We start from the raw sequence: 26094 nt of genomic DNA, 5'->3' as shown, positions 1-26094 counted from the left end.
CTATTATTATTATATTGTTATAAACAAAATCGAACTATTAGTAACACTTTGGTAACACCGAAGAGTTGCAATATTCATTTTTAGAAGAGATTAAATGTAAATATATTTAATATAATGGTCTATTCGGGAAACAAATATAATAGCTGGAATATTTGAACGACGAGGATTTAATTGGCCTGCATTATCTTGTTTAAGTAAAATTTTGAAATCTATAGTATAGAATTCAATCTTAAAGGGCTAAAACTATGTTATTGTCATTCAATTAATTGAATTCCGCTGTAGGCCTACTTTATAACTGTCCGAATTGGGTCTCCAAATTTTGTAAGAGCACGAACCCCAAATTGAATGAGTAAATAAATAAATATTCATTGATTTACTTCTCAATAGAGTCCCTTTTAGATTGTACCGGTGTTCGGTGTGTTCGTATATAAAAGCTGATTTACAGTGTTATTTATGTTTCAATTCTTTTGAAACAAAAACCAAGAGGAAGATTGTAAATCAAGTTTGGAAATTAAACCTTCAGTTCAAACTACCACATAATCTTTCCACTTTAAACTTTTGCATAGATAGATAAATTTACATTCTTTAAACAATGGTAATAATTTATTCTCGGACTTTGTCAAGCTGGTTTTTATCAGGGTTTTCGACTTTTCGTGCACTTTCTTATTAGTCTATCGCCGTCTGCGTGATGAATTTTCAAATCTCGTCGATGAATCTCTCTTTTTTGTAAATGTGGGATATTAAAAATTTACCATAGGGCAGGTATGTTTTTTGGTGCGCGCGAGAACCCCATTTACTGAAAGTGGGCGTGGTTGACGGGTAATAGTCGAGCCTTTAGATCTCTACGTGTTAAAGGACACACGTACGATGATAAGACATATCGTCCTTATTGCTCCGCGTACCACACTTCATTTGTATCTAAACGCTGAAAGAACTTCAGGTATTTTTAATCAGTCTGCTCTCAGTTTTTGAGGAAGAAATTACGGATATTTTGTTTTGTCGCTCTGCTCAGGTAACAATTGCATAAATAATTAATATTTGAAAAATAATAAGGAAAATTCACCGTAGTTATTATTTGAAGCGTATAGATGTAGAGCTAAGTAGTTGAAATCTAGTTTAGGGAAAAATATTCTAAACCATAAACCTTGAACAAAACATTTCCCAATCTGGCCGAGATATAAGTGCAGATGTACTTCGTTTATCTGCCGATATATTATGCTGTGAATTTGTTCAATTCTCTCATGAATGTTGTAGATAAATATTCAGAAACTGTGGGTTTTATGAACTTAAATAATATTGCCCAATACTTTACATTCACTTTTAAACCAGAACGTCAATAAAATTGATCTTCTTTGCTAATTAATTGAGAGAGTAAACGCGGTTTCTATATTTGCGAAATTCTATGGGAGTATTGAATAAATTCCTCATTATACGCGTAGACTTCTATATACAGTTGAAGTGCGGGGCATTTCGTAATTTGCATGGGGTTTTAACCCTGCTTCGCCACGAATGACTGAACATAAAGTTTTACGTGAACTTACTTCCCAGTATAAGCGATTGAGGAAGTTTTTAAGAATAAATTCCATAATTTCTATTATAGTTCTTTCAACTTATAATATTCTTATTTTTCTTGTTTTTCTAGGTCGAAAACTGAAATATTTCTGGTGGGAAATCGCTTTCGGGCCTTGAAAGAGTTAAGGGCATCCAGTATTTGGTGTTTAAAATTTGGCGCGCGTATCTCGCGCCTTTTCTCAATGAAACGTCATTGATAAAAAAAAATTGCATCGTGGGTCAGAAGTCACGTGCTTTTATCTATATACGTACATCGAGCCGCGAGGGGAGGGGAATCGAGCTAATTCCTCCGGAAAAGACAGTGAATCGGTATAACAGATAGAAATCGGATGATTTCCACGGTGAAAGGACGACCTTCGTTTAACTAATGTTCGTAATGAATAGTATGTAAATCTTTCGCGTATTTTGTCGAAAGCTAGTTTTATTTACGCAGTTAAAATTTTGTCCTAGAACGATTTATATATCGCGTTCAACAAGTTGTAGCGTTTACTCCCCTCTCTTTCGCGTAGAATATCGTGTGTCAGATTCAAAATGGCTTCCATTGACAGTAGGCTTAGGCCATCGTGGGAAACTGTCCCTTCTTACGGTGAACTTTACCACGGAATCGAAACTTTCATCACGTTTTTCGTGAATAATTCGCGTGTTTTATCCTTTTCTTCTCAATACGATCAATACACGAAGCAAAACAGACTGCAAAATTTGGATATCTTGCTGGTACTAGCATTCGCCATAATTTGGACGTGCGCTAGACATCTATCTAGCAAACTTATCTTCAAAGTAAATATGCGTTTTATACGTTGATTCATAGTCTATAGTATAGTATTCACATAGTTTTAGTGATAATTCTCCATAAGTTTTATATGCTCTAGGAGCAAATTGGGTTAGAAATATATTTCATCATCATGACAGGGATGGAGTCAGTAAGGGTTGAGAGAAAGTGGGCTTGGTGTTTATCAGTGCTATTAAAAATATAAGGCCAATATATTAATATCTAAATTTAATGAAAGAAAATGGAAATTATCCTAAAAGTTTCAATAAATACCTTGATGTTTTATATGTTCCTTAGGCTTATAAAACATTTTAAGTGAATATAATGTATATGTATAATTTAGGTAAGAGACATCACATAGCCAAGTTGCTTTTTCTGTTGCCCCCAGAAACGTGACAATCGCGTGTTTTAACAAGCAGGTGTTTGTAATTAGTTTGATGTTTTTGTGTATATAAAGTATTCTTTATTTCCATCAATTATTTACCAAACAGTTAAACATTTGTTAGGTGTGTTTGTACCCCTACAGCAATTAAGTTTATTATATTATATTATGATTAAAAGTGTGGCTAATACCTTTTTAAATTAAATTAAATAACAGCCTATTGGAAGGTATTTTCGACTTACTCCAAGTAACCGAGACAAAATGCCTGAAAGTGCCTGGAAATGCTTTTTTTACTTGGGAGCTTGGTTAATGACTTTTTACTCTGCCGTTATTAAACATGGCTTTTTCCAAAGGCCGAGTTCTGTTTGGGATGGTACGCAATATCCATTCTATTTTAAAATAATGTCAGGCACACCTAGGGCTAATATTTTATTCTTGATTTTTCTTTTAATTAGGTTGGAACCTTGATGCATCAATACCCTTTGAAATCTATTTAATATATCTTGTACAGACCAGTTTTTATCTCCATTCCATGTACGCTACACTTTTTGTAGACATATGGAGGAAAGATTCAATGTTGCTGTTGGTACATCATGTTGTTACCTTCTGCCTTTTGGCATTTTCACACGCTTTCAGGTATAACATGTCAGACTGGACTTGTTTTTTAATTAAGTGATAAAAAGATTTTTCACTAATTAATTTCATTTCAAGGTACAACAACATTGGGATTTTAGTTTTACTTTTTCACGATTTTTGCGACATTATTTTGGAGTTTACGAAGCTGAATGTTTATTTTAAAGTCCGGGATGGCAAAACATACCCTATTCACGAGCTTATTGCCAATGTTGGATTTATTCTTTTTACAGTTACATGGTATAAAAACATTTATTACTTCATCAGTGTTGCTATAATGAAAATTTCATTTGCTGGTTTATAGGCTTAGAAATGAGTTTAATTAAAAATTAAGTGTAAAGTGGCGTTGGAAATGTTTTGAAAATTGAAGCAACCCTGTTGTTATACGGAACTTATCTCTTGTTGACTAGAGTTAAAACATTTTACGTTAATTGTTTCAGGTATTTAACTAGGCTGTATTGGTTTCCTTTGAAAGCTCTTTACACAGCCGCCGTTGTACCATTGGCAACAAACATGGGGCTTGTTATGCCACTTTTGTTTACCATGAATTTTCTTTTATGGGTAGTTTTATCCATGGATACTTACTGGTTTATGGTAAAGAATATTCCACAATATTTATTTGCCTTTAATTAGCCTTATTCCTGATCAGCGCCACCTACCCATAGCGGCGACTTTGAGAACTACTGTAATCGGCAAGCCAATCAGAAGTCGCTAAAATCTGGTGACGTCACTGACGGGCACTCTCGGGGTCTTACCAAAAATGACGTCACCAGATTTTAGCGACATCTGGTTGGCTTGCCGCTTATAGTAGTTCTCAAAGTCGCCGCTATGGGTAGATGGCGCTGATCAGGAATAAGGCTAATTTGGCATTTTTGATAATAATCTTTTGAGTTATTTGTGTATTTTAGATGGTTCTATCATTTTTGTATCGTGTGGCCACTGGTCAAATCAAAGAATTAGATGACACGCGCGAATATGATGTTGAAGAAAGAATAAGACAGAAACTGGCCAAGGAAGCTAAAGAAAATGGTCAATCTGTCACAAATGGGCATTCAAAACTTAATGAAAACAAACCATTAGTTACAAATGGGTAAATTAATTATAACTTTATATTTATATAATTGGTAGAAAATATTATGTAAATTAATTAACCAAATTGATATACTTAAAATAGATATCGGAAAGGTGTTGAAAACTCTGAAGTAAGAGCGAGAAATACACTCAAGACTTAAGAAACATGAAAATATTGAAGAGAGCGCAATCTTACGTTATATCAAAGTTGTGTCAAGTTAAAAGCGACAAAACGAAAATGTAAATGTACGTTTGTGTAGAAAAAGACTATTTTTGGAACCAGTTTTGTATAAAAAAAAAAATGAAACAATCAAACAAACAAACAAACAAAGAAAATATTAGCTCGGCTCTTCCTCTCGTCACTTTTTAAAAGAAAAAAATAAAATGAAATTATTAATTTGTATTTGTACATCTTACCAGAATATATATATAAATATATATATATTTTATAAGAATGGCGCAGTTACGCAAGGTATGAAATGAAACTATGATGAAATCTTACAAGAAAATGAAATGAATGGTGTACATATTTTGCTATTATTATTAATTAATCATATTATCCGTATGTTTTTACTGTATTAGCAGATTATTCAACAAAGAAAATTAAAATTAAATTTATACTCCTTTTATAATACTAACAATTTAAAGTAATTAGAAATTCAAATTTAATCATTTGGTATTTTACTATTTTTTTTTTTGAAATCAGCTTCCATTTAGAAAGGTCTTACGAATGATTTTTAGAGTGAAAATTATTTAGAATTAAGAAGACCGACCATTCAGATCTCTTAAGCTACAATTTTTATAATTTAACATTTACGATAGCGAAGGGTGCGTCTGTTTTTAAACAAAACTTACTAATTCTGATTCACTCCTCCCGAACATCTGTACAAAAGAATATATAAATACCAACTTTACCAACAAGAAAACCAACAAATAATGATTATATTTTGAAAAAATACAAATATAAACAAACAAACAAACAAACAAACAAATAAACAACAGTATTAATATTTGTTATGGTTAATTTAAGTACGGGAAATTGTAAAGTGAAAAAAAAACAAAAATTACTCTAAAAAGTAAAAATATTTCATCTACAGCTTATTCGATATAAATTTTCCTAGTTCCTCCATTTTAACGTTAATGAAATATTTAGAAATGAATATTTAATTGGTATTAATTAATTAAAGTTTAAATGTGTTAAAATAATTAATTAATTCATTCATTCAGTGTTAATTGTTGTTCCAGGGTATCTTTAGAAAAAAAAAGAAGAATAATTATTTAGAATTTAATATGTTGTTAAAAATTTATAATTATAACCCCATTGTTTATAAAACAGACAAAAGTTTTATAAAAGTAAATTTGTAACGTAAGTTGTAACTAACACGTGATTATAATCCTTCATATAGTGTAAAGTGACCTTAAAATCCCTTTTCTCAGTGCCTGTAAATTTTTCCGGAAGAAAATGTTTCAAAATCTTAATCTATACTAAAAGAAAAACAATTTATTTTGCACCGAGCGTTTTTATAATTGAAGTCAGTCCAAGGGTTGTTCCTTTAAAGAATCATAAACTACATTTTTAATGAATAAACAAAGTACGGTGGTATCGAAAGAGAAAAGATATAAGAAAGCACGTCCATTTAAAACCTTTAAAACCAATATTTTTATTTTACTTTTATAGCGTTTTTTAATGATTTTTGTTTTTTAAATATCTGTTTAATTTGCTTAGTTTACGCTATGTGCCAAAGAATTATTTTGCAAATTTTTATTAAAATTATTCTAATGAGACAAGAAGAAAAACAAAGTAAATTAAATTAACGATGATTTTATTTTCATTCCACAGGAATTATATAATATATATATATTTTTGCTTAGTTTCGATTCCGCTCTGTGATAAAAAGTGCGCTCTGAACTTTCTTAAGAAGCCTTTTTTATTCCAAAATTCAATTTATTCAAATTTCCAAGTAAAATTATTATTATTATTTGCAGTTTTAATTCCTTAAATGTCTCCTTTCTATCTCTTTCTCGCTCTCCTAAAATCCTTCTAATTGTTAGTCGATATTCAGTGGGAAATTAGTCTTCCATCCATTCAATATGGCAATTTTTAGGATAAGAAGAAGTGTATTCTAGAACTAGAAGAATGTATCTTTTTTATAAAAAAATTTTTTGTTGGTTTCCCCTTAGCTGAAAAGGGTTTTTTCAAACTGCTAATTGTACATGTAAAAGATAAAAATGAATGTTTTATAGTCTTCGCGTGACTAATTTTTGAATAAAGGTGTATTTAAAATTATTATCTTTGGTCCTGGAAATTTTGAGCCGGAAGGGGGAGGAAACTAGCTATTGGCTAAGAGGGGAGATGGGATCACGTGATCAACTTCAAAGTTCAAAACTTCAAATCCTTTTGCCTGACGAGTTGCCTTTGTCCACGCACTCCACGGGTCACGTTTAATTGGAGTAAAAATTAGGAAAGAAAGGTAATTAATGTTTTTATGTATTAATTATTGGCTTAGTTTAACTGTTGCATTGTCGTTATTTCATAAGAACTTGGTAGTAACTTGAACTAACTTATCTATATTCTAAAATGACTACTAACTAGGCCTTGGCTTCTCAATTTGCCGCCTCTTTTATTTTATTCATATTTCATATCTTTTATTCTTAGTGCGATGTAGGCCTATAAATTGAAATTTAAATATGAAAGTCGCAACAGAGACCAATTCCTTGAAAGATTCAGACGTGAAGCTCTTAAAAATATTTAGATGAAAACTCAAGTTATATGGGTCATAATGACCCTAAATTAGAAATAATTTTTTCTTAAGACCCGAGTCCGCCATTTTAAATTTTTGCCTCCCGTCTTTTCCGGTTTCCATGGCAACTGAACTTGGACGAGAATTAGCGCTCTGCGCAACTTTTCACGCAATTTAGACTTTTAAACTATAGGCTTAGCGATTTCAAGAAGACGCAGAATCCGTATTAGCAAATTAAGGAATTTCAATCAATTTAAATCGGGTTTAATTGCAATTAATTGTTGAATAGAGTAAATAATAGTTATTTAAACTAATTATGAATAGAAATAGAGCAAAATTAGGTAATTATTTTCGGATATTTAGAAATATTTTTGGAATAAGATTTTTTTTCAATCAAGCATTAGGTTAAGCAATTAAAATAGCTTATAATTGCGATTAAATGTTGAAAAGCGTAAATAATAGTTAGATAAACTAATTCTGGATAGAAATTTAGCAAAATTAGGTTGTTATTTTCAGAGAATTAGAAAAAATTTTGGAATTAAAATAATTTTTTGAACTTAAAATTTATTATTCATTTACAGTGATGCAAATCTTGGAAAAGAGAGCTGAATCAACACGAAAAAAAGGGATGGTGTATGAAATCAACGATGGAATTATATCACATACTGAACAGTTCAAACAAATTTTACCATCTCAACCAACTTGTTGCTCCTTCGGGAAATTTGGAGTCATATCTGTTGAACATGATAAAACCTGTAAGTACTGTTTTAAGTACCTCTCTTAAGTAACCATTTTGGAGAGGGAGGGCAGTGCTTCATTTGAGGTCAATAGTTGGCTACTGATACGGAATCTGGAAGTGTGAAAGGTCATTTATTAAGCTTAAATGACCAAATTAGTGAAGTTCAAACTAGGCATTGTGCCTTGAAGGTCTCTTATTTATGTCTTCGTAGTTATTTAGCGTCTTTATCGAACCCTCGTTAGTATAAACTTCAACCTTTCCTTCGATGGCCATATTTGATTAGGAAAATTGTTGAAACAAGAGTTTGGTTTTAAATTGTTAGCGACTTTATAATCTCATTTGGATTTTGAAGCGACGAAGAGGTAGCCTAGCAGTCCCTTTCTCTCAGAACGGATAATTTCTCTTTCAATTATCTCGAAGTTATAATTAGCTTAAGTCTCGTCACCAATTATACCAGAAGTATATAATGCTCCTCTTCTAGAGAAGTGTACCTCCACAAAGCGGGTTAATTGTAACTTGATTCTTCCCAACGTCCCTTAACATTTGGAGCAAGGTTACTAAACCGAATCACATACGCGATAAATAGTTCCCTCATCATAACTCTATTAGCGCTTAACTGTTTGCCAAGGCGCATGCGCTTGTGGATTTTTGTCCCACGTCAAGAGTCAAGACAAAGTTTGTGGGTTGATTGCTGAGGTTTTAGTACCAAACAGTTATAGAATGCGATACCATCTGAAGTTTGATGAGAGGGGGGGGGGGTCAAACAAAAAGGGTGGACCTGGGAAGAATCATGTTACCTAACTAAAGAGGACACACAATGTCATCCTTCTTCTGTTATCCCCTTTTGATTAAACCCGCAGTTGAAGAGGATTTGCCTTCGTTCTCTTATTAATTCGATAAACTAATCCTATCTTAGTTCATTTTTCCATTTTCTTCCATAAATGGATTTATTTTCCTTGCTACTTATCAGTGATTATTTTTTTTATTGTAATAGAATTTAAGCCTGAAATCAATATATATATATATATAGATTCCCAAAGAACTAGTTTTTTTTCTAAGGGGGATAAGACGGCCACTTGACCCACCCTCCCATTGTATTAATTAAGGGTCTTGTTCTTAGGGTTAAACTTAGTGAAAAATGTTATATAATATTGGGCCTACAACATTTAGTTACGGAGATGTGGGCTCCCAAACAATGGCCCCTAAAACAAGGAAATAGTCGGATTTATATAATTGAACTTACGATATAATTAAAAATGAAAAAAAAAACCATTGAAGCATTTAGGTAGACCTTTAAGCTTTAGGGAAGCGGTATAGGTGGAAAATTCTTGAAGTAATAACGCCATGATAGAAACCACCTATACCTAATGTTATGTTTCGAATTTGCTACAATATAAAAATAGCCCCGGAAACGAGATACAAACATAACCTTTCTATATCGTCTTCGCTTCGTGCCCATAAAAAAAAAACGTAGAAGGAGAAACACAGTAAAAAGCCGCTAGAAATGTTTCGAACATTTTCGGTGGGGCCGAAATTGAATCCACTTTCTAAGCATTAACCCTTCATTTTCCTTCTCTCCTTTTGCCTTCTCTTTTCATGGAGAAGTAAATTTATACGGTTGTTAGGGCTCTTACAAAGTAGATGGTGAACTCTAATAGACCTCTAAGATAAAGGTTTCTTCTCTCTCCCACTCTGATATAAAAAGGGAGGAGTAAGATGGGGAACAAAAAAAAGAAATCTGAAATGAGTCCGTTCTCCTTATTATTTCTGTCTTACACGCGATCTGGCAACCCCCCCCCCCCTTAAATGACCAGTCAAATAATGCTATCCCCTAGCTGGCCACCGCTCCTTTACTGTTTTTTTTTCTATGGCCAATTTACCAGAGAGCGTACCCTTTTTTTGGCTGGCCTAGGTTTTAGAGTCTTAATGCAGACCCCTGGGAATCGAGACGATGTAATAAGTGTAGAGTTGTCATTTCTATCATTTTGAGTTAGGGGGGCCTTCATTTTTTATTACACAAATGTAGTATGGTCACGTGAGTCAAAATTTGGTAATTGGTAATAGACTCCTTTCATACGGGAGACAGCCACGAATGCCTAGCGCTATGTCATCCCTTCTTAGGTTGTCTGTCACCCACGGTTGTCTTTTTATCGTAAAGAGAAATTTGGAATTTTCTCAAGTTTTTTGAATGATTTGAAATTTTTTTAAAAATTTAAATAACGGACTCGGACTGAATTGGCTCTTTCGTTTTATCAGGAGTTCGAAGGGGGGGTTATTATGAACTCCTGGTTTTATCATTTGCTAGGGCTGTGCGCACTGCGCAGAGCTACCTATCTCGCGAGTTCACTGACAGGTGGCGCTTTGTTTGAACGTCAGTTTTTGGCGCGGTTTTAGGCTTAGCTCTCGGGATGCAATTGTCGTAATACAGCGGATTAATATTTATCTTAACTTATTCATGATTGTTTTTAAAAGGTTGGACGATACAGTAATGTGAAATGATAATTTTCGAGGACGGTTTCATGGAAGCTTATGTAATGACAGTAACTTCGAGTATCAGCCTCGGTTATTTGGCTACGGAATGACCAGTAAAATGACAATGGACCCGAATGACACCTCTTTCGAAGATTCAATTGGGTGAGTGAAAAATTTTGGTTTAATGTTTTGCCAGGGAAACCTTCATCGATTGTGTGACATCGGGAGTTTTTGTTTTCAAAATTGATTTCAAGTCATCGGTGTAATAAATGTTTTGCAACAGAGAGTTGGAAAGATGGGTTTAATGACTTTTGAAATATTGGAGATGAATTGCAATGTTTTTGGCCACTTTTTTTTGGGTGGGGTTAGACATTTCTTCGTATTGTGGTATTTGATAGTGAACTCTTTAAAATCTGGGGATTATGTTCGGTATAGAATAAAAATATTAAATACGGAAAAGAAAATGAAAGTGAAATTTGGACAATTTCTTCTCTCTCTCTCCTTTATTTTTGCCATTCCACGCCGCTCTTAAATTTAGATATTCACTTTCGTTTTCCGTGGCTATTTCACTCTGGATTTTAATCCGGCCTGACGTTTCAAATATCTTATATAATTCCCATGGAAATCCTTAAAAATAACGGTAGCTCTCCCCTACCATTCAGCCTACGGTTTTCAACTTCCCGCCAAGTTATTAATATACGACCTTCTCCTTCGCCCCCTTTATCTACGCTTTTCTCTGCTACTAACAATAATTTCTCCTAAAAGTCGAATTTGTCTAGTATCAAATTATAATTTACGTACATCCCCCCTTTTCTCTCTTCTTAAATTACTGGAATATTTTTCCCTACGCTCCAATCCTTAACCGAATATTTTCGAGAGGTGAAGTTGTATCGTTCCAACGTACACGTACGTTTCGAGAGCGTGTGCTTGGCTAGATTTTTGGAGTTTAAAAATGGAGAAACGATCGAACTCCTTTTGGGAATGATAAAGATCCTTTTTCCGCTGTTTAGTTTCGAGAACGTAACTTAAGCGAAGTGTTTATGATTTACATTTTCAAGAAACTCCAACTCCAACTCTCTCTGGCCCCGCCGCCAGTTTAGATAAATTGTATTTAATTTATTTGTTAAATTTATACATTTGTTTGGTTAAAGACTTTGTTTCGATAGCTCTTATAGTTGGAAATTGAATCTCGGATAATTTATCGGGTTGTTATTATCAGTTTTAAAATATGGTGATTTACGCTTATTATTCAAGTTTTCTGAATTATAATAACAGGGTTCATACAAACCTGGTAAACAGGGAAAACCTGGACAACTCATGGATATAAATAGTTGACAAAAAATCAGGGGAAATTCAGGGAAATAAGTAGTTGACGAAAATCCGGGGAAACTGAGGGAAATAAATAGTTGACGAAAATATCCGGGGAAACTGAGGGAAATAAATAGTTGACGAAAATATCCGGGGAAACTGAGGGAAATAAATAGTTGACGAAAATATCCGGGGAAACTGAGGGAAATAAATAGTTGACGAAAATATCCGGGGAAACTGAGGGAAATAAATAGTTGACGAAAATATCCGGGGAAACTGAGGGAAATAAATAGTTGACGAAAATATCCGGGGAAACTGAGGGAAATAAATAGTTGACGAAAATATCCGGGGAAACTGAGGGAAATAAATAGTTGACGAAAATATCCGGGGAAACTGAGGGAAATAAATAGTTGACGAAAATATCCGGGGAAACTGAGGGAAATAAATAGTTGACGAAAATATCCGGGGAAACTGAGGGAAATAAATAGTTGACGAAAATATCCGGGGAAACTGAGGGAAATAAATAGTTGACGAAAATATCCGGGAAGACTCATGGAAATAAATAGTTGACAAAAAAATCAGGGAGAACTCGGGGAAATAGTTGACAAAAACTCGGGGAAACAACTATAAAAAGCACGCCCGTTGTTATTACTCCACATATGGGGGAAAACATGGAAAATTCGGGGAAATCGGATTTCCAAAAATGATATGAACCCTGTAATATTGCAAAGAACAATATTTTGACATCCATTTCGGAGCCTCTTTGAAAGCATAGTTCACCTGCATGACAAAACGCGAAGAATAACTCTCTTTTCATACTCGCTCGGATCAAAATTCATATTCTGACATTGAGTCTTCTATACTCTACTCGATCGCTTTAGAACTAAAATAGATAGATAGATCTTTTTATCCATGGCGATGTTTAGAATTCTTTATAGGTTGTCCCTTTTGTGGAAAGGACAAACCCTAACTGTGTTTGAGAAGTCGGGCGTTATAGAAGACTCTAGGAGGGATTGAAACCACCTGCTGCAGCAGCCTGAGAAGGGAAGAGGAAGAGGAGAGAGATCCTGTTGCTATGGAAGCTTCTCTTCCTTTTCCTTCTCTCTGGGATGGAGTAGAGAGAGAGAGCAACCAGACCCAGGGATGCGGGAAAGAGAGAGAGAAGAAAATTGGCCGCTGGGAAACCAGGGGGAGAAAAAGAGGGAATCTAAGAGGATGAGGACTTTCGGGGAGAACTCGACGGAAAGAAATGAAGCGTTCTTTCAACGATGATCGAAAAATTTCAAACAATTTAATTTCACCTTCCTTGCCTCTAAGATCCGTCTTTTTTATCTATGCCTTATACCCTTCTGCAAATGACGTTTGCGGTGATAGGTTAAGAGTGTATGGAGAAGAGAGAGAGAGAGAGAGAGAGAGGAAAAAAGAAAAGTCTCGCTTCTAAATATCTTGAAATAAGGTATATGCTCCATAGGATTGACACTGGGTTTAGTTATATGAATTAACTAAATTAGGTTCTAAGAATGTTTAGAAGAAATAATTTTAAACATTCTTAACGACGCAATGTACGGAAGTAAAAATGCGTACTGGAATCAGCAATAAGTTTGTAAGGTATTTTCCATAAGTATTACACTAGCTATACTTCGTAATGTGACTTACTGAGAGCTAGTTCGAGAACGCGGTTAATTTTTTAGGACTTCCATCTTCCTATTTAGTATGCTTACTAAGCCTTTGACAGCGCCCCACCAGGCGTCGCTTTACCCTTAATCTAGGACTTACGTCACTTCATGACAAGCTCCTGTTTGTAACCAGTGACAAACTTATGGAACGTATCTTATCAACTTACGCTGATATCTTTAAGGGCCTGCGTGTTCAACCGCTCAGTAAAGAGAAAAGAAGTCTGTACACGCATATATGCATCGCCTTATTATTACCTTAGTTCAAACCTTAATCATAAAACAAAGTTATTGTTCCGGTCATCTTCCCTTTAATACTGTGGGATTAACTGGAAACAATTTGTGTGTGTTCTGTTTCTCTTTGCCCCTTTATAAGGCAAGGTATCTTCTTCTAAAGGTATAAAAAAAGAAGGGAGCATTATTCTACCCTTAATGAGTTTTTTTTTTTGTGCCCCGATAAAGCCCTTGGTGAATGAGGTAAAAACGGGAGGACTAGGCGCAGAGGAGGGGAGAAGGGGGGAGGGAAGAGGTTAGCCAGGTCTTTTGTCGATGTTGTTGTCATCATCTTTTAATAAGAAAGACACGGTCGAGCTTTGTAATTAGGATTAAGGGGGAGAAGGCTCGGATTTATTATGACTCCGGATTAATTAGGCGTCGAATCTCTTTTATCCAAACATTAATGACGTCACCGGAAACGTCTAGAACGAAGCGAAAGCGTCTCAGTCCCTGCGCCACTCCTTTATTCTATCCTCTTCCTTTTCTGTTTCCGTATCTCCGTTCAAAACTTTGACAAGGGCCCTTTCTTTTAGTTCATTAAGTTGTCACTAGAGGGAGGGTTCGAGTTTGAGTCCGAGTCCGTCACCGCCGGGATATATCTAAAAGTCTAACTCTAGTGGAAACGCTATAACTTCTTTTTATTGGGTGATGGAAAAGGGTAGGTAGGTAAGGTGGGGATGGGGGGTTGTTATTTGTGTATTCTCCGCTCTTCTATTATGTTGTAGAAAAGTATGTTTTATTTCCGTTTTAATTAAGTGTTTATTTATATTGTTTCAAAATGGGTCGCCCCCCCCCCCTTTTTTTTGATGGGGTGACCATCGTCGAATTTATCCAACCTGCACCTGAAATATATTTCCCAATTAGGACCGTACATTAGTTTTCGAAAATTTATTATGAGTCCCATAGGGATAGGAGATTTTATTTGAAACTCTTAATATCGTAGAATTTATATTTCAAGTATGGGAATTATTAATTTCATTACACGCCCTACCTATATTGAAGTATGGGGAAAATGAATGCCAGTCTTGAATTTTGGAAGGTATAAAATTAAAACTTTTAATTCTTCAACATAATCCCTTTGGCACGTTGGGCTTATTTCTTCCAAAACATATTATTCCACGGTAATTTTCGTATGCAACTTTAGCCGTTGAATGAATCTGAATGTCAGTGATGTATCTACCTTCATCCGCGTGATACCACTGCGGCACTGCCTTCGAGGTTATCTGGCATTCATTGGCTATCCGTGAATAGATGTAATCGTAGATGTTCGGAATGACACGGAGAGGAAGCGTTTTCCAAATCCGATTAGTGAATTTTATTTCATTATATTCTAGAGGGAATTTTTGCCAATGGAAAGAAGCCCGAGCCGAGCCGCGTACCAAGGTACCAACTATACAAAAACCCCCCGAAAAGTGCGGAAGTTATACGCCCAGGAGCCTCCTGAAATCGGCTTAATCCTCCTGTCTGTTTCCTCAGTTCTCCAACGATGGATAGAGTCAAGTAAGGTAAAGAAAACTCCGGAGAACTGTGTGTACCGTGCATGCACGCAGGAGGCGGACCCGTAAGTTTTTCCCATTTACGTTTTTCTTTCTTTTTCCACGTTGGTATTTGTATTATGTTAAGACGAGACAAACAGGACCCCTTGGTCCCTTTTGTTTAAGGGGTTTTTTAAGCCTATAACTATTCACGTCAATAAGAAGTCTGTAACTTGACGAAAACGAAAAAATTGTAGTTCAGCATATGGGGGAAAAATTCTGTGTCAAAGGGTTTCTCAGTAATGGTATACATAGTTCCCCCAGTGTTGCCAGGCTGTAGGTGAGTTAAGAGATTGCAGGGGGAAAGGCAGGCAGATCAGTTTGAACCAGTACTTTCTAAGTTGACTCACAGAGGGCCTGACAACACTGCACTGAAGTTATTTGTAATAGAAGTCTTAAGTTGGAATCACTGCAATTAAGTTGTTCATTGAAGGGTCTGCTCGCTAACTGTTTATTTCGGTTGATAATCTTCTTGCTGAATTTCGAAGATATACCCTAGTATATACGTTTCTACCCCTTTCCACTCGCTATTAGCAGATTTTTCGTGCCAAAGGGTTTTGTCGGAAAAATCCATTCCACCTTTTACACTACTTCAACGAATCCATTTAGTCCCAGTTTCTTACAAAACCGATGTTTCCCAGAGTGTGCAGTAGCGTATTTTCCGCCTCAACTTCTCTCTTTAACCTGTTGGACCAAAGTACAACAAATTCTCAATCAATTTAAGTCCCCTCACTTCACCTTCTCTTCCTACGCTACTTCGTTCGTTCGTTCTCTTTAGTTTCCAACTTTGTCCGCGTGAAAGCGCAGCACCACCTCTTTCTATTTTCCAAGCTACAGGGTAACGATTAGTGCGGGGACAATTCCTAAAGGTAACTTTCACTATCTTAGTTCCTTAATTCTGAACTGCCAGTATGGTTTACTGTAATTAGCCTGAGAGTCGTGATATGTATTGCCCCAAAAATACTTTTGAACCGCGTTTTAAAATGGGGTTGTCAGTAAGATTCACACGCGGCTTGCAATTACCAACGTTGATAGAGGCGAAGTACAATTTGGTATCAGTTAGTGCTTTAAGGTAAAAGTTAAAAGCTTTTATCGATAATCAATTTGAAGAAATAAATAAAAGAACGGGGTTTCTTTGTTGTATAAACTGTGCCTTATACCGGACTCGAGAAAATCCTTATGAGAAATATGATATACTAGTCGAGATTTTGATAATAATGCTCTTATTGAAGGGTTATACTGTAAGATCCAGACGAATAGGTAGTCCTCCCTCTCTTCTTAGACGAGTGAATGAATGATGATGACGGTTATAATGAAAGGTTAGAGGATTTGCCGTATGCCGGGAAATGTAACTAGACTATTCGATATTCATTGTTGTGAAGGACTTTCACTCTATTCAATCTGACGTGAATCTGAGCCAATGTCAAACATATAGTTGAAGATGGATCTTATAAATCCTATAGGGTATCGGAAAATCTGGGCGCTTTGCCATTGAATAGCGGTTTAATATATCTCATGGTATTTCAAGTCTGTCGGTTGATCGAGTTACATTATATTATATTAATTAGTAATCCTAATTACTAGTACGAAGTAGTCCCAAAATTTCTATCAGAGTTGTTTTTGACTCGAGAGTCGAAACTAAAAGTAACTTCTGCGTCCAATTCGAAGTAAAAATACTGAGAATTAAGGCCTGTTCAGACTATAGAATAAAATCTTACGTTTCCGTTGGTCGCCTCGGTACCTTCATTTCCCTGTTGAGACGTGACAGCGGACGACTTAAAAAGAGTCGCGTATATACAGGACTAATTATGCTGGCAAAGCGACTTAACCGATGTGGAAGGAAGAATTTTTGTCTAGTGTGAATGGGCCTTAAGTGTCCTTTAATATATTCACCACGCATCAGAGCTTACGCGTATCTACATAAGAAACGAGTATAGGGAGAAACCTGATTTCATATCGAAGTTGCGCGCAAGCTAATTAAATCTATGTAAATTGCGTAATCGGGCTAGAAAACACGTAGTGCCTGCCTCTTAACGAAGCTACTAGCTCCCTCTCAATTATAACCCACTTGGAGTAGTTATTTTTCCTCCGCTACTTTTAATCTTGGTCTTATTATGGATATAGCCTCTATGCTCCAGGGAATTTTTGAAGTTCAATCTTTTAAGAAAAGAGGTACGCTTGATTTATTTCAGATGTTTTTCTACCGCGGGTTGTTCGGGGGGTCAGGGTAAACATGGTCCATGGAACGGTCAGGGAATTTAATTTTAGGTTTTAAAAGGTCAGGAGATTGTCGAGAAATTCGATAATGTCTACATTCTGCTGCTTTTTACCATCTTTCACTAAAATGTCTCCTTCCTAGACTTTATTACACGCAGCGTTGACGTTAGCTTTCATTTCTATTTATTTTTATATTTAGTACATCTTTCATAGAGCTTGGCACCTTTACTTAGTAATTGTTTCAAATTTTGCATGATTGTAATGTATATTAAGATTATAATGACCCCTGCAAAGCGGCTTCACCCTAAACATCGGTGTGCTGAGGGTTAAACATTTCTACAGGCGTTCTATTGGAACCGCGTTAAAACCAAACTCCCTAAATGTAGGCTTCTTCCATAACCACAACCGAGACGAGAATCTTTATAAATAACACTGGGGTCATACAAACATGGAAATTTCAGGGATATTAAACTTTTTTCCCGTAAAATTCTGGGAAATAAGCGATGTTTGTGGGACTCTGTAACGTTTCTTTTAGTGTGTTTGTTCAGCTATAAAATGCAGTCGAGTTATTATGAGGTGATCGTTAGGCAGCCCTAGCCCTATAAATTCATACACACTTATTATACCTAATTTTTTTCTATTGATCACTTTGCAATTTCGAGGCGGAAGTTGTGAAGTGATCATGTTGTTTTAATTAAGCCTATTAATCACTACACTTGCCTACTGTCTCATTTGTTGTATTGATTGCTTTGCAATTTTGAGGCGGAAATTGTGAAGTGATCAAGTTGAATTAACTAAGCCTATTAACCCACACACTTAAAAACCTTCCAATTTTCGTTTGATCGCTTTGCAGTTTCGAGGCGGAAGTTGTATAGTGATCGTATTAGGTTAAATAAGCCTATTAATCCATACATATTTTTTATTGGATAACTTTTCTATAATGGGTGGTTTCAACTAAAAAAATATAAAATCTCCCGTTGTTGTGGTTATTGCACCTGGAATAGTAAAGTCAGATAATGTCGATATAACAAAATCACTTTATACAAATCTAAATAAGATCAATTTTTAAAAACCAACGGCAAGAAATAAATATATTTTAAAGTTTTTAAGATACGCTGTCAAATATTAGAGTCCTTTTTAAGTATACTTTCATCCCGATTCTCGGAAATAAACCAGGAAAGCAAAAATTTTAACTTTATATCGAATTTCGTAGCCTTCCACCTTTTATTGTATGATAACGCTACCTGGCGACTGAAGTACTCGGCTTGTACAGGGTGTCTTTGATAAGTCTGGCGTATATTAAGGGGGATGTTCTTTGGGCGATTTTTAAGGCCAAAGAATAGCCCCCTTAGTTTATGCCAGACTTAACAGAAACACCCTGTATAAGCCCTGGTATAGTGCTTAGACCTTAGCGGCTAGTTCGTACTTTCTTCTAGTCCTTGCAATTAAACTAATTTAGTTAACGAAACCTGTACATTCAAGGAAATTGGATTTGAACGATAAAATACTAGAAAATCATAAGGAAAGGTCAAAAGTAGAGGCCAGAATTAGAATTCGAAATATCGAGTCAACCATGTTTCGGTCTCCAAAATTTGCATCAAAATTTGGGCTCAATGGGAACTATCCTTTAGAAATATTTTTGCCTTCAGTTAGGTAATAGAAAAGGGGAGGAGGAGGAGGGATGCGCGAATTGAATCGATATCTTCGTTACTTCCGGCGGAAACTGTCTAGAGAAGCTATATACGTGTATACCTAAGACACCTATGTTACCTTCTAAAAGTATCAAAAGAGGATCCCCTTTTCCAACCAGCCTTACGAAGTCCTCTCTCCTCTCTTATTTTGACGCTCAGGATTAAATTTCTAACTTCGGAATAAGGCCTAGAGTGGTTTAGCTATTCGAAAACAATATACGTTATATCTTATTGCGATTTTCCACCGAAGGGGATTATGTTTGAGGCGAAAATTTGATTTGACAAGCGCTGGACTAATTTGTGGGAATGACCACGAGTGATGCGGTGGTTGATGTGTCGGAGAAGTCCCTAGATGGAAAAAATCGCTCAATAAACAAAGGTTGTTAAATTGTTGTCTAGTAGAAAATAGGAACAATACCTACAGGATGGTATTAACAGCGTCACAGGTCCCCCAGGCAATGCATTATACTGGGCCTCATATTAAAATAAATAAGGCTACATCATGGGCCCCCTTAGGAACCCATTTTCTTGGGCTACGCCCATCTTGCCCATGGTTAAGATACCTTCATTTCCTTATTAGCGTATCATTATTAAAGCTATTGGTTTTAAATACCTAAGCCACTCTGTATAGTAGGATTTGTAATACTGCAGCCGTTTTTAAAAGCCTTTAGGTAGCTTTGGGCGCAATACAAGGTCTTAAACTCCCGACTTTTGGATTCCGAATACTTCTTTTTCAATTATAATTTGATGAAAAGTATATTTGAGAAAAGTTTCGAGAAAAGCGCCGTTACCCGCGGCGTTTTAACCGTATACCACGCTCTCTTCCATTTTTGACACTTCTAAGGGGTAACTTTATATCGATGACTCGTTGGTGGTTTTTATTTTCGAGGTTTCTGAATATTACAACCAGTTACGAAGTTACGTCGACGACGACGACTAGCCGCTGTTGCCCTTGACAACGGCACAAACAAATCCGACTCACGAAACTTTCGCTTTACCCCCCCCCCAAAGCGCCCCTTGACCCCCCCCCCCCACGCGCTCGCGCCAAAGAGGAAACTATTATTACTCATCCGTGTAATGGTTTCATCCGTAGAAAAGAAACTTTCTGTAATTCAACAACTTTTAATATGTTGGCTTTCGTTTTTCTTTTTCTGAAATATGCTAATGCGGTTAAATTTCCGTAACGAATATCAATGAGATATTTTTAAATCTTATAAGATACTTTAATGTTTATAGGAAAGGGTCGCGGTAGTATATTATCTTTCGAACCGTTTATAAATTTAAAATTTTAAGATTGTAATCTATTAATGAAGATAGTTGTAATCATTAACCGAAGGTGTCGTATCACTTCGAACATTTTAAGCTTTGTGATTAACCCTTAGGTCAAAAACGTTTTATGACATTTTTGCCATCTGGCCCACCGTTTTCAAGTTAAGATTTGAGGATTTTACCGATGATCCCTTAACCCTAACCGAGAAACTGGTAAGTTGATGCTTATTTAATAAAGGGGTCATCTTTAAAACCCTCCAAGCATAACTTGAAAACGGTGTCCCTTAGGGCAATTTGTCACAGTACATTTTCGACTCGAAATCGTCCAAAGAACAAAGGTTCCCTTAACTTCTGATAGACCTTTTAGAAACATAATGCATCTTGTCTAATACAGGCTTTACAACAAAATTCGGTCACTCAATAATATAACTTTTTACACAGCGTCTACAGGAAGCATTTATTTGCGTTCCTCATCTCGTAGTAATTTTATTTATTTAAGAAGCAAGGCGAAACTAAGACCTTTACCCAAGAATTAATTGTTAATTTCTCTCAACACGAATTATAGGGTATTACTCCCGAAATAGTTACGTCGAATTTCTAGATAAGTTTTTTTAGTACCGGTAAGATATCATAAACTTTTAGGGAAACAAATGGCGTAAAACCAACTGAATCTCTCATCTGTATAGCGGTAAAGGTCTACTAAAACATACCAAGAAAGTACCAATAACCGAATTCATTATTTATTACATATAAAGATCCTTGTAAATCAGGAAAATTTCAGCCTTATGAATCTGTTTGAGCCAATGATATCGTTTTGTTAAGGTGAAACTTTCAGAAATTAATACTCTCCAATGAAATTTCAAAGTTAATTTTTTCTACAATTCCTCGTACTGAGAGGGGATGAGCTACGGGAACGTGACGTCAGTATTGGTAGTATAAATTGTATGACCAGGGCTGAACTGACGGGACTTCCAATATTGTCGCCAAAACCGATGTAAGAGATAGGAAGGTGTGACGTCATGAGAAAGTTCGTGGTAGCGGACTATACTGTAAAGTTTAAGTATTCCTTTGGTATCTAACATAGCTGAAAAAGTATAAATCTACCAATGGGATAGCGATTTAGGAATTCAGGTTTCCTGGTCCCGAGTAGAACCGAAAAAAAGAAACGGGCGCGCTGTTCTCCTCTCCTCTCCTCTCTCTTCTCTTGGTTTGGAAGAGCTCCATTAGGTTCTCTATAAATAATAGATTCGCTGGGAGAAACCATTAGGTAGAAGTTTATAGAAGTGCGCGGGCCACAATCTTCTCCTACCTATATATATAAAAAAAGGCCAATTCGGAGCCATGGGTTTGGTTTCCCTTATATCCAAGATGCGTCCACCCACAACTCTCCTCGGGCCCAATTACTCTTCTCCTATCCCTGATACCCCCCTCTGTAGTTTCTATTTCTTTTCCTCATGCATCCGTCTCTGATTAGCTCTCTTTTTTTCTCCCGATCTTTGTGTTATCGCTAATAATTACTTCTGAAAGGTTACCCACTCCTTGGAAATTATTGAATGAAATTGCGTCTAATTAATTTAATTCGTGGGTTGTAGAGGTAATGATGGACTCTTCCACTTCCGGTTCCTACTTCAACGGGTTACGTTAGTTGGCGAAACCGTACCTACTCTCTGACTTGCATGATTAAGCCTATATTTTAATTAGGGCGATACATAGCGGTGGTTTTGGAGCGTCTGTCATTATGGAGGTAAAGATGGGCGCTTCGACTTCCGGTTCCTACTTCAACGGGTTAGGTTAGTTGGTGAAACCCTACCTACTCTTCTGACTTGCATGATTAAGCCTATATTTTAATTAGGGCGATACATAGCGGTGGTTTTGGAGCGTCTGTCATTATGGAGGTAAAGATGGGCGCTTCGACTTCCGGTTCCTACTTCAACGGGTTAGGTTAGTTGGTGAAACCCGACCTATTCTGACTTGCATGATTAAGCCAATATTTTAATTAGGGCAATTCATAGCGGTGGTTTTGGAGCGTCTGTCATTATGGAGGTAAAGATGGGCGCTTCGACTTCCGGTTCCTACTTCAACGGGTTAGGCTCGTTGGTGAAAATGTACCTACTCTTCTGACTTGCATGATTAAGCCTATATTTTAACTCGGGCGATACATAGCGGTGGTTTTGGAGCGTCGGTCATTATGGAGGTAAAGATGGACGCTTCGACTTCCGGTTCCTACAGGGTTTGGTTAGTTCGTTCACTATTACCTACTCTATTGACTTGCTTGAATTAAGTCATTACTTAACGCGGACAAAAATTGCTTTAGTTTCTGGGTGACGGTCTTTATGAGGGTAAAGATGGTCACTTCGACTTCCGGTTACTTCCGACTCTCGAAATGCTTGGCAAGTTGGTGAAACAAATCCTACGCTATGAAAACCTCGTATAAACTCAGATTATATCTTTGCGACATACACATTACCTAACACGTTTGTAAAAACATATATCACACTTAATCTTATTGAATATATTCATCAAAACTAATTTTCTCTCGCCCCACATTTTGAAATATCAATCAAAAGCCGGGAATCGTTGGAAGGAGAAAACGGTTTTTCCTCCTTGTACAGCGAATCAAACCTTAAATTTACCGTTGCCACGAGCAACGGAATGTTTTGCCACAAGGAATACTAGGTACGAAAACTGGAGAGTTCACCCTCTCCTGGGGTATATTGAAGGGCGGTGGAATAGGTTGTAATGCATTTTTTAAACGTTTCGCCGTTATAGTTTTCCCCCTATTGGGATAGATAAATTGCGAAAAGTTTAATGAGAAGGTATTTTCTAGTTTTCTTATCGAACTGTTCTTCGATAAAACCGATATTTCCGAATCGACCTTTTCGAGATACTCCGGCCTACGAAATTAGCTCTATGAATTATTTAAACTTCGAAGGATTTTATTTATCTATCTTTTAGCTTTTGAAACATTCGAGTATAGCGAGAGAGGGGGGGGGAGTCGACCTAAATATTCCAATTTTATAGATTAAGCATTGAGAGATCTTGATAGTCTCGAGAGTTTCACCGAAACAAAACCAAACACGAGGTAGCGCAAATAGTTCTATTGGAATAATAAGGATAGTTTCCCCTATAGCATTTCAATGACTTTGTAATGTTTATTTGGGAAATAACAAACACTCTTATCGCAGTCGCAAAGTCTAGAATACTAGAGAGGGTTTAGCCATGCAATATATTAAATTATTTAATACTTGCGCGGAACTTTACAGGTTTAATACGAAAGTGCGCGTAAAGTAACGAATACTTAAAATTGGTATTGGAACTTTCTTACGCGTATAAATCAACTTCCTGGACAATATACAGGGGTATTTTTTGCGAAGTCCATCACAAATTAAGGGGCGTGTTTTCTCTATGGGGGCCTATTTCGAGTCGAAGCTGTTCTTTATAACATTTTGCCGTCCGGGCCACTGTTTTCCTTCCACCGTTGTATGGGATAAATCTATAGGAAGGGGCTATAATGCACTTTACGTTTTCAAAAGCTGTAGGAGATTCGGATGGAAGGAAGCTGCGAGTTTGCTATGTGCGATGGGTGCCGTTAGGACCGAAACCTTAAGCCATTTCGATATAAGGCGAGAAAAGAAAAGGGGTAACATTGAGCTTGGGTGGTGGAAATTGGGGCAGATGGTGGGGCGCCGTCCAACTTGGAGAATAATTCCCCAACACGGTAAAAGGCGCGAGAGGGGAATGTGGCATCAGGGAGACGGATGAGGCCCAAAAACATGACCATCCTTTTAGGGCAAAGCGAACTGGTAAGCGCTAGAACACTAGAAATCTCTATATTCCACCGGCACACGGATACAAGATATATCCAGTGTGTTTCTGATAAGTATGCCATTGGGCGATTTTGAGTCGAAAATGTTTTATGCCGTTTTGCCCCAAGTTATACTGTTTTCGAGTTGAATTGTCTGAATGGGAAAGAGGGGGGGGGGTATTTTCAGAGTTGGCTTATACCTGCAGCTAGGGGATCCCCTGTCTCTAGAGTCAGGATCAAAAAATAATGATTTGGCCAAATCATTTTACGAATCGAGAATCTAAAAATAAATCTAACTTTTCCAGTAAAATCCATTGAAATAAGGAAAGAAATATTTTTCCGCGCGTTTAATCTCTCGTGATTGCTGCAGAATTAAAATTTATTCCATTGAATCGTGCAAGTGCTAAAGGGCAAATACATAGTTTTCTGAGTTGGAGGAAACCACTTTATTTTCCAAGCGCACCGTCTTGACGAACGTCTATACGTTTCAATCTATAGATCAATCTAATTAAGTTTGTGTTACACTTTAACCATAATCCATTTTATTTACATTGCCGATACATTTCCCAGGTTAATATAAGAAGGGCGAAATACTTTTTTATTCTATTATTTTTATTATTATTATAAAAGTAGATTCTCGTGGCATGACTAAGGAGCTTGACATCTAAAGGGTAGAAATTGTAAGTGACGCGATCCTAGTTGAAATAGACGGCTTGATATTAGTTTTAGCCTATAGCGTCGCTAAGCGGTTTCGAACCTTGATAGAAGGAAGGAGTCAAGGGGGGGGGATAGTTAGAATGAAGGTGCATGGCATGGGCTTGTCAGTTGGCGCCTTATTAAGCTCGCCGTGAGAGTTTACGTATCGATTAGTTGTAGCTTTTTTTTTTCTTCTTCTTTCTAGACGACGTTTAATATTGTACTCGACACCCACCCCTCTTTATAACGCGGAGTCTATTAAAGATAGAAGCTGTTTTCTTTTCATTTACATATTGGATACCTTATGTCCGGCCCCAACTCTTTTTTTTTCTCTCCATATTATTTCTATAAGGATAGATAATTCCTAAAATTGTTCAGATACAAATCAGCTTGTTTCACTATGGGTTTACTGTTTTTGGTCTGTGTCAAAAAGGCACGTTCAGTCACACTTATGGAAAGACTGGTTATACAGGGTGTTTCTGAAAGGTTTGTCAGCTTAAAAGAACCGCGGTCATTTTTTCTAAGAAATAAAATTAAATGATCTCTTATTTAAATTTAATTATTATTTGTTTTGTCTTAACAATTGACTGGCGCCTCGCCATGTTTAGAGGTGTCTGCTAGCAAGAACCCGCACGGAATTGGTTCAACCAATCCCTATGGGGGTAAAGGGTTCTGACTAGTTGACGGCTCTAAACATGGCAAGGTAGTATAGTCAGCTTTTTAACTTTTTATGACTAATTAATAAGAGATAATTAATTTTTTTCCTTTTATATTTAGATAAAGGTCTTTCTTTTAAGGTATAATGCGTAGAATCGTGATATTCTCCTTTAAAAAACTTACTAAAACTATTCGTAAGATGTTGGGTAATTTACGAACGTTAAATTACCGACTCGCATCTCTTCTCCTGATCTTGGAAGGAACCCCAAAACGGCAGTCTTGTTTCAAAAATTCCATTTGGGATTTTGTTTGAAGTTTGGCGAAGGTTTCCGTCATATTATAGTATCGCTTCGTGTTTGTCTCCGAAAGAGCTCTTTAAATTTGATTTGAAATGGTATTAGTGGGTTTTGGAAGCGAGCTCCTCCTCGCTTGTTTTCGTCTCTGTCTCGATCCCATTGTGTGTGTTCTCTTTAATTGAGAAAGTTTGAAATTTCACTCTCTTTGCTCCCCCCCCCCCCCCCGATGTTACCCTCTTTTCTGGGAAAGTCACCGTGCGCTTCGGGACAAATTTAACCACAGCGCTCTCAT

General features: G+C 36.4%; 2 protein-coding genes across 6 annotated transcripts in view; both read left to right on the top strand.

The window, feature by feature from the left end:
• LOC149610017 (ceramide synthase 1-like) overlaps positions 1-6715 on the top strand; it is a 38123-nt gene extending 31408 nt beyond the window's left edge. For 2 of the 4 annotated variants that reach the window (XM_089859912.1, XM_089859914.1), the window contains exons 2-8: positions 1643-2349; positions 2940-3096; positions 3179-3359; positions 3435-3596; positions 3797-3950; positions 4265-4446; positions 4531-6715. In XM_089859912.1, coding sequence (XP_089716038.1) covers positions 2104-2349; positions 2940-3096; positions 3179-3359; positions 3435-3596; positions 3797-3950; positions 4265-4446; positions 4531-4588 — 1140 coding nt within the window. In that variant the 5' untranslated portion in view covers positions 1643-2103 and the 3' untranslated portion in view covers positions 4589-6715. Of the gene's footprint in view, positions 1-644; positions 1013-1642; positions 2350-2939; positions 3097-3178; positions 3360-3434; positions 3597-3796; positions 3951-4264; positions 4447-4530 lie in introns of those variants that run through there. The other 2 variants (XM_089859913.1, XM_089859911.1) reach the window with 2 other exon arrangements.
• A 1034-nt stretch (positions 6716-7749) lies between these two features.
• The window catches only part of cpo (RNA-binding protein), a 117924-nt gene continuing 99579 nt past the window's right edge, over positions 7750-26094 (top strand). Inside the window, exons 1-3 of one of the 2 annotated variants that reach the window (XM_089859919.1) lie at positions 7750-7923; positions 10380-10541; positions 14971-15197. In XM_089859919.1, the coding sequence (XP_089716045.1) occupies positions 15177-15197 (21 nt within the window). In that variant the 5' untranslated portion in view covers positions 7750-7923; positions 10380-10541; positions 14971-15176. Of the gene's footprint in view, positions 7924-10379; positions 10542-14970; positions 15198-26094 lie in introns of those variants that run through there. The other variant, XM_089859921.1, reaches the window with a different exon arrangement.

The sequence above is a fragment of the Phalangium opilio genome, unplaced genomic scaffold (genome assembly GCF_054372755.1).
Source record: "Phalangium opilio isolate 3A_F unplaced genomic scaffold, DU_Popi_V2 ptg000344l_1, whole genome shotgun sequence".
In the NCBI taxonomy this organism is placed as follows: Eukaryota; Metazoa; Arthropoda; class Arachnida; order Opiliones; family Phalangiidae; genus Phalangium; species Phalangium opilio.
The sequence above is the reverse complement of the archived record's forward strand: the minus strand, read 5'-3'. Positions and strand labels throughout refer to the sequence as shown.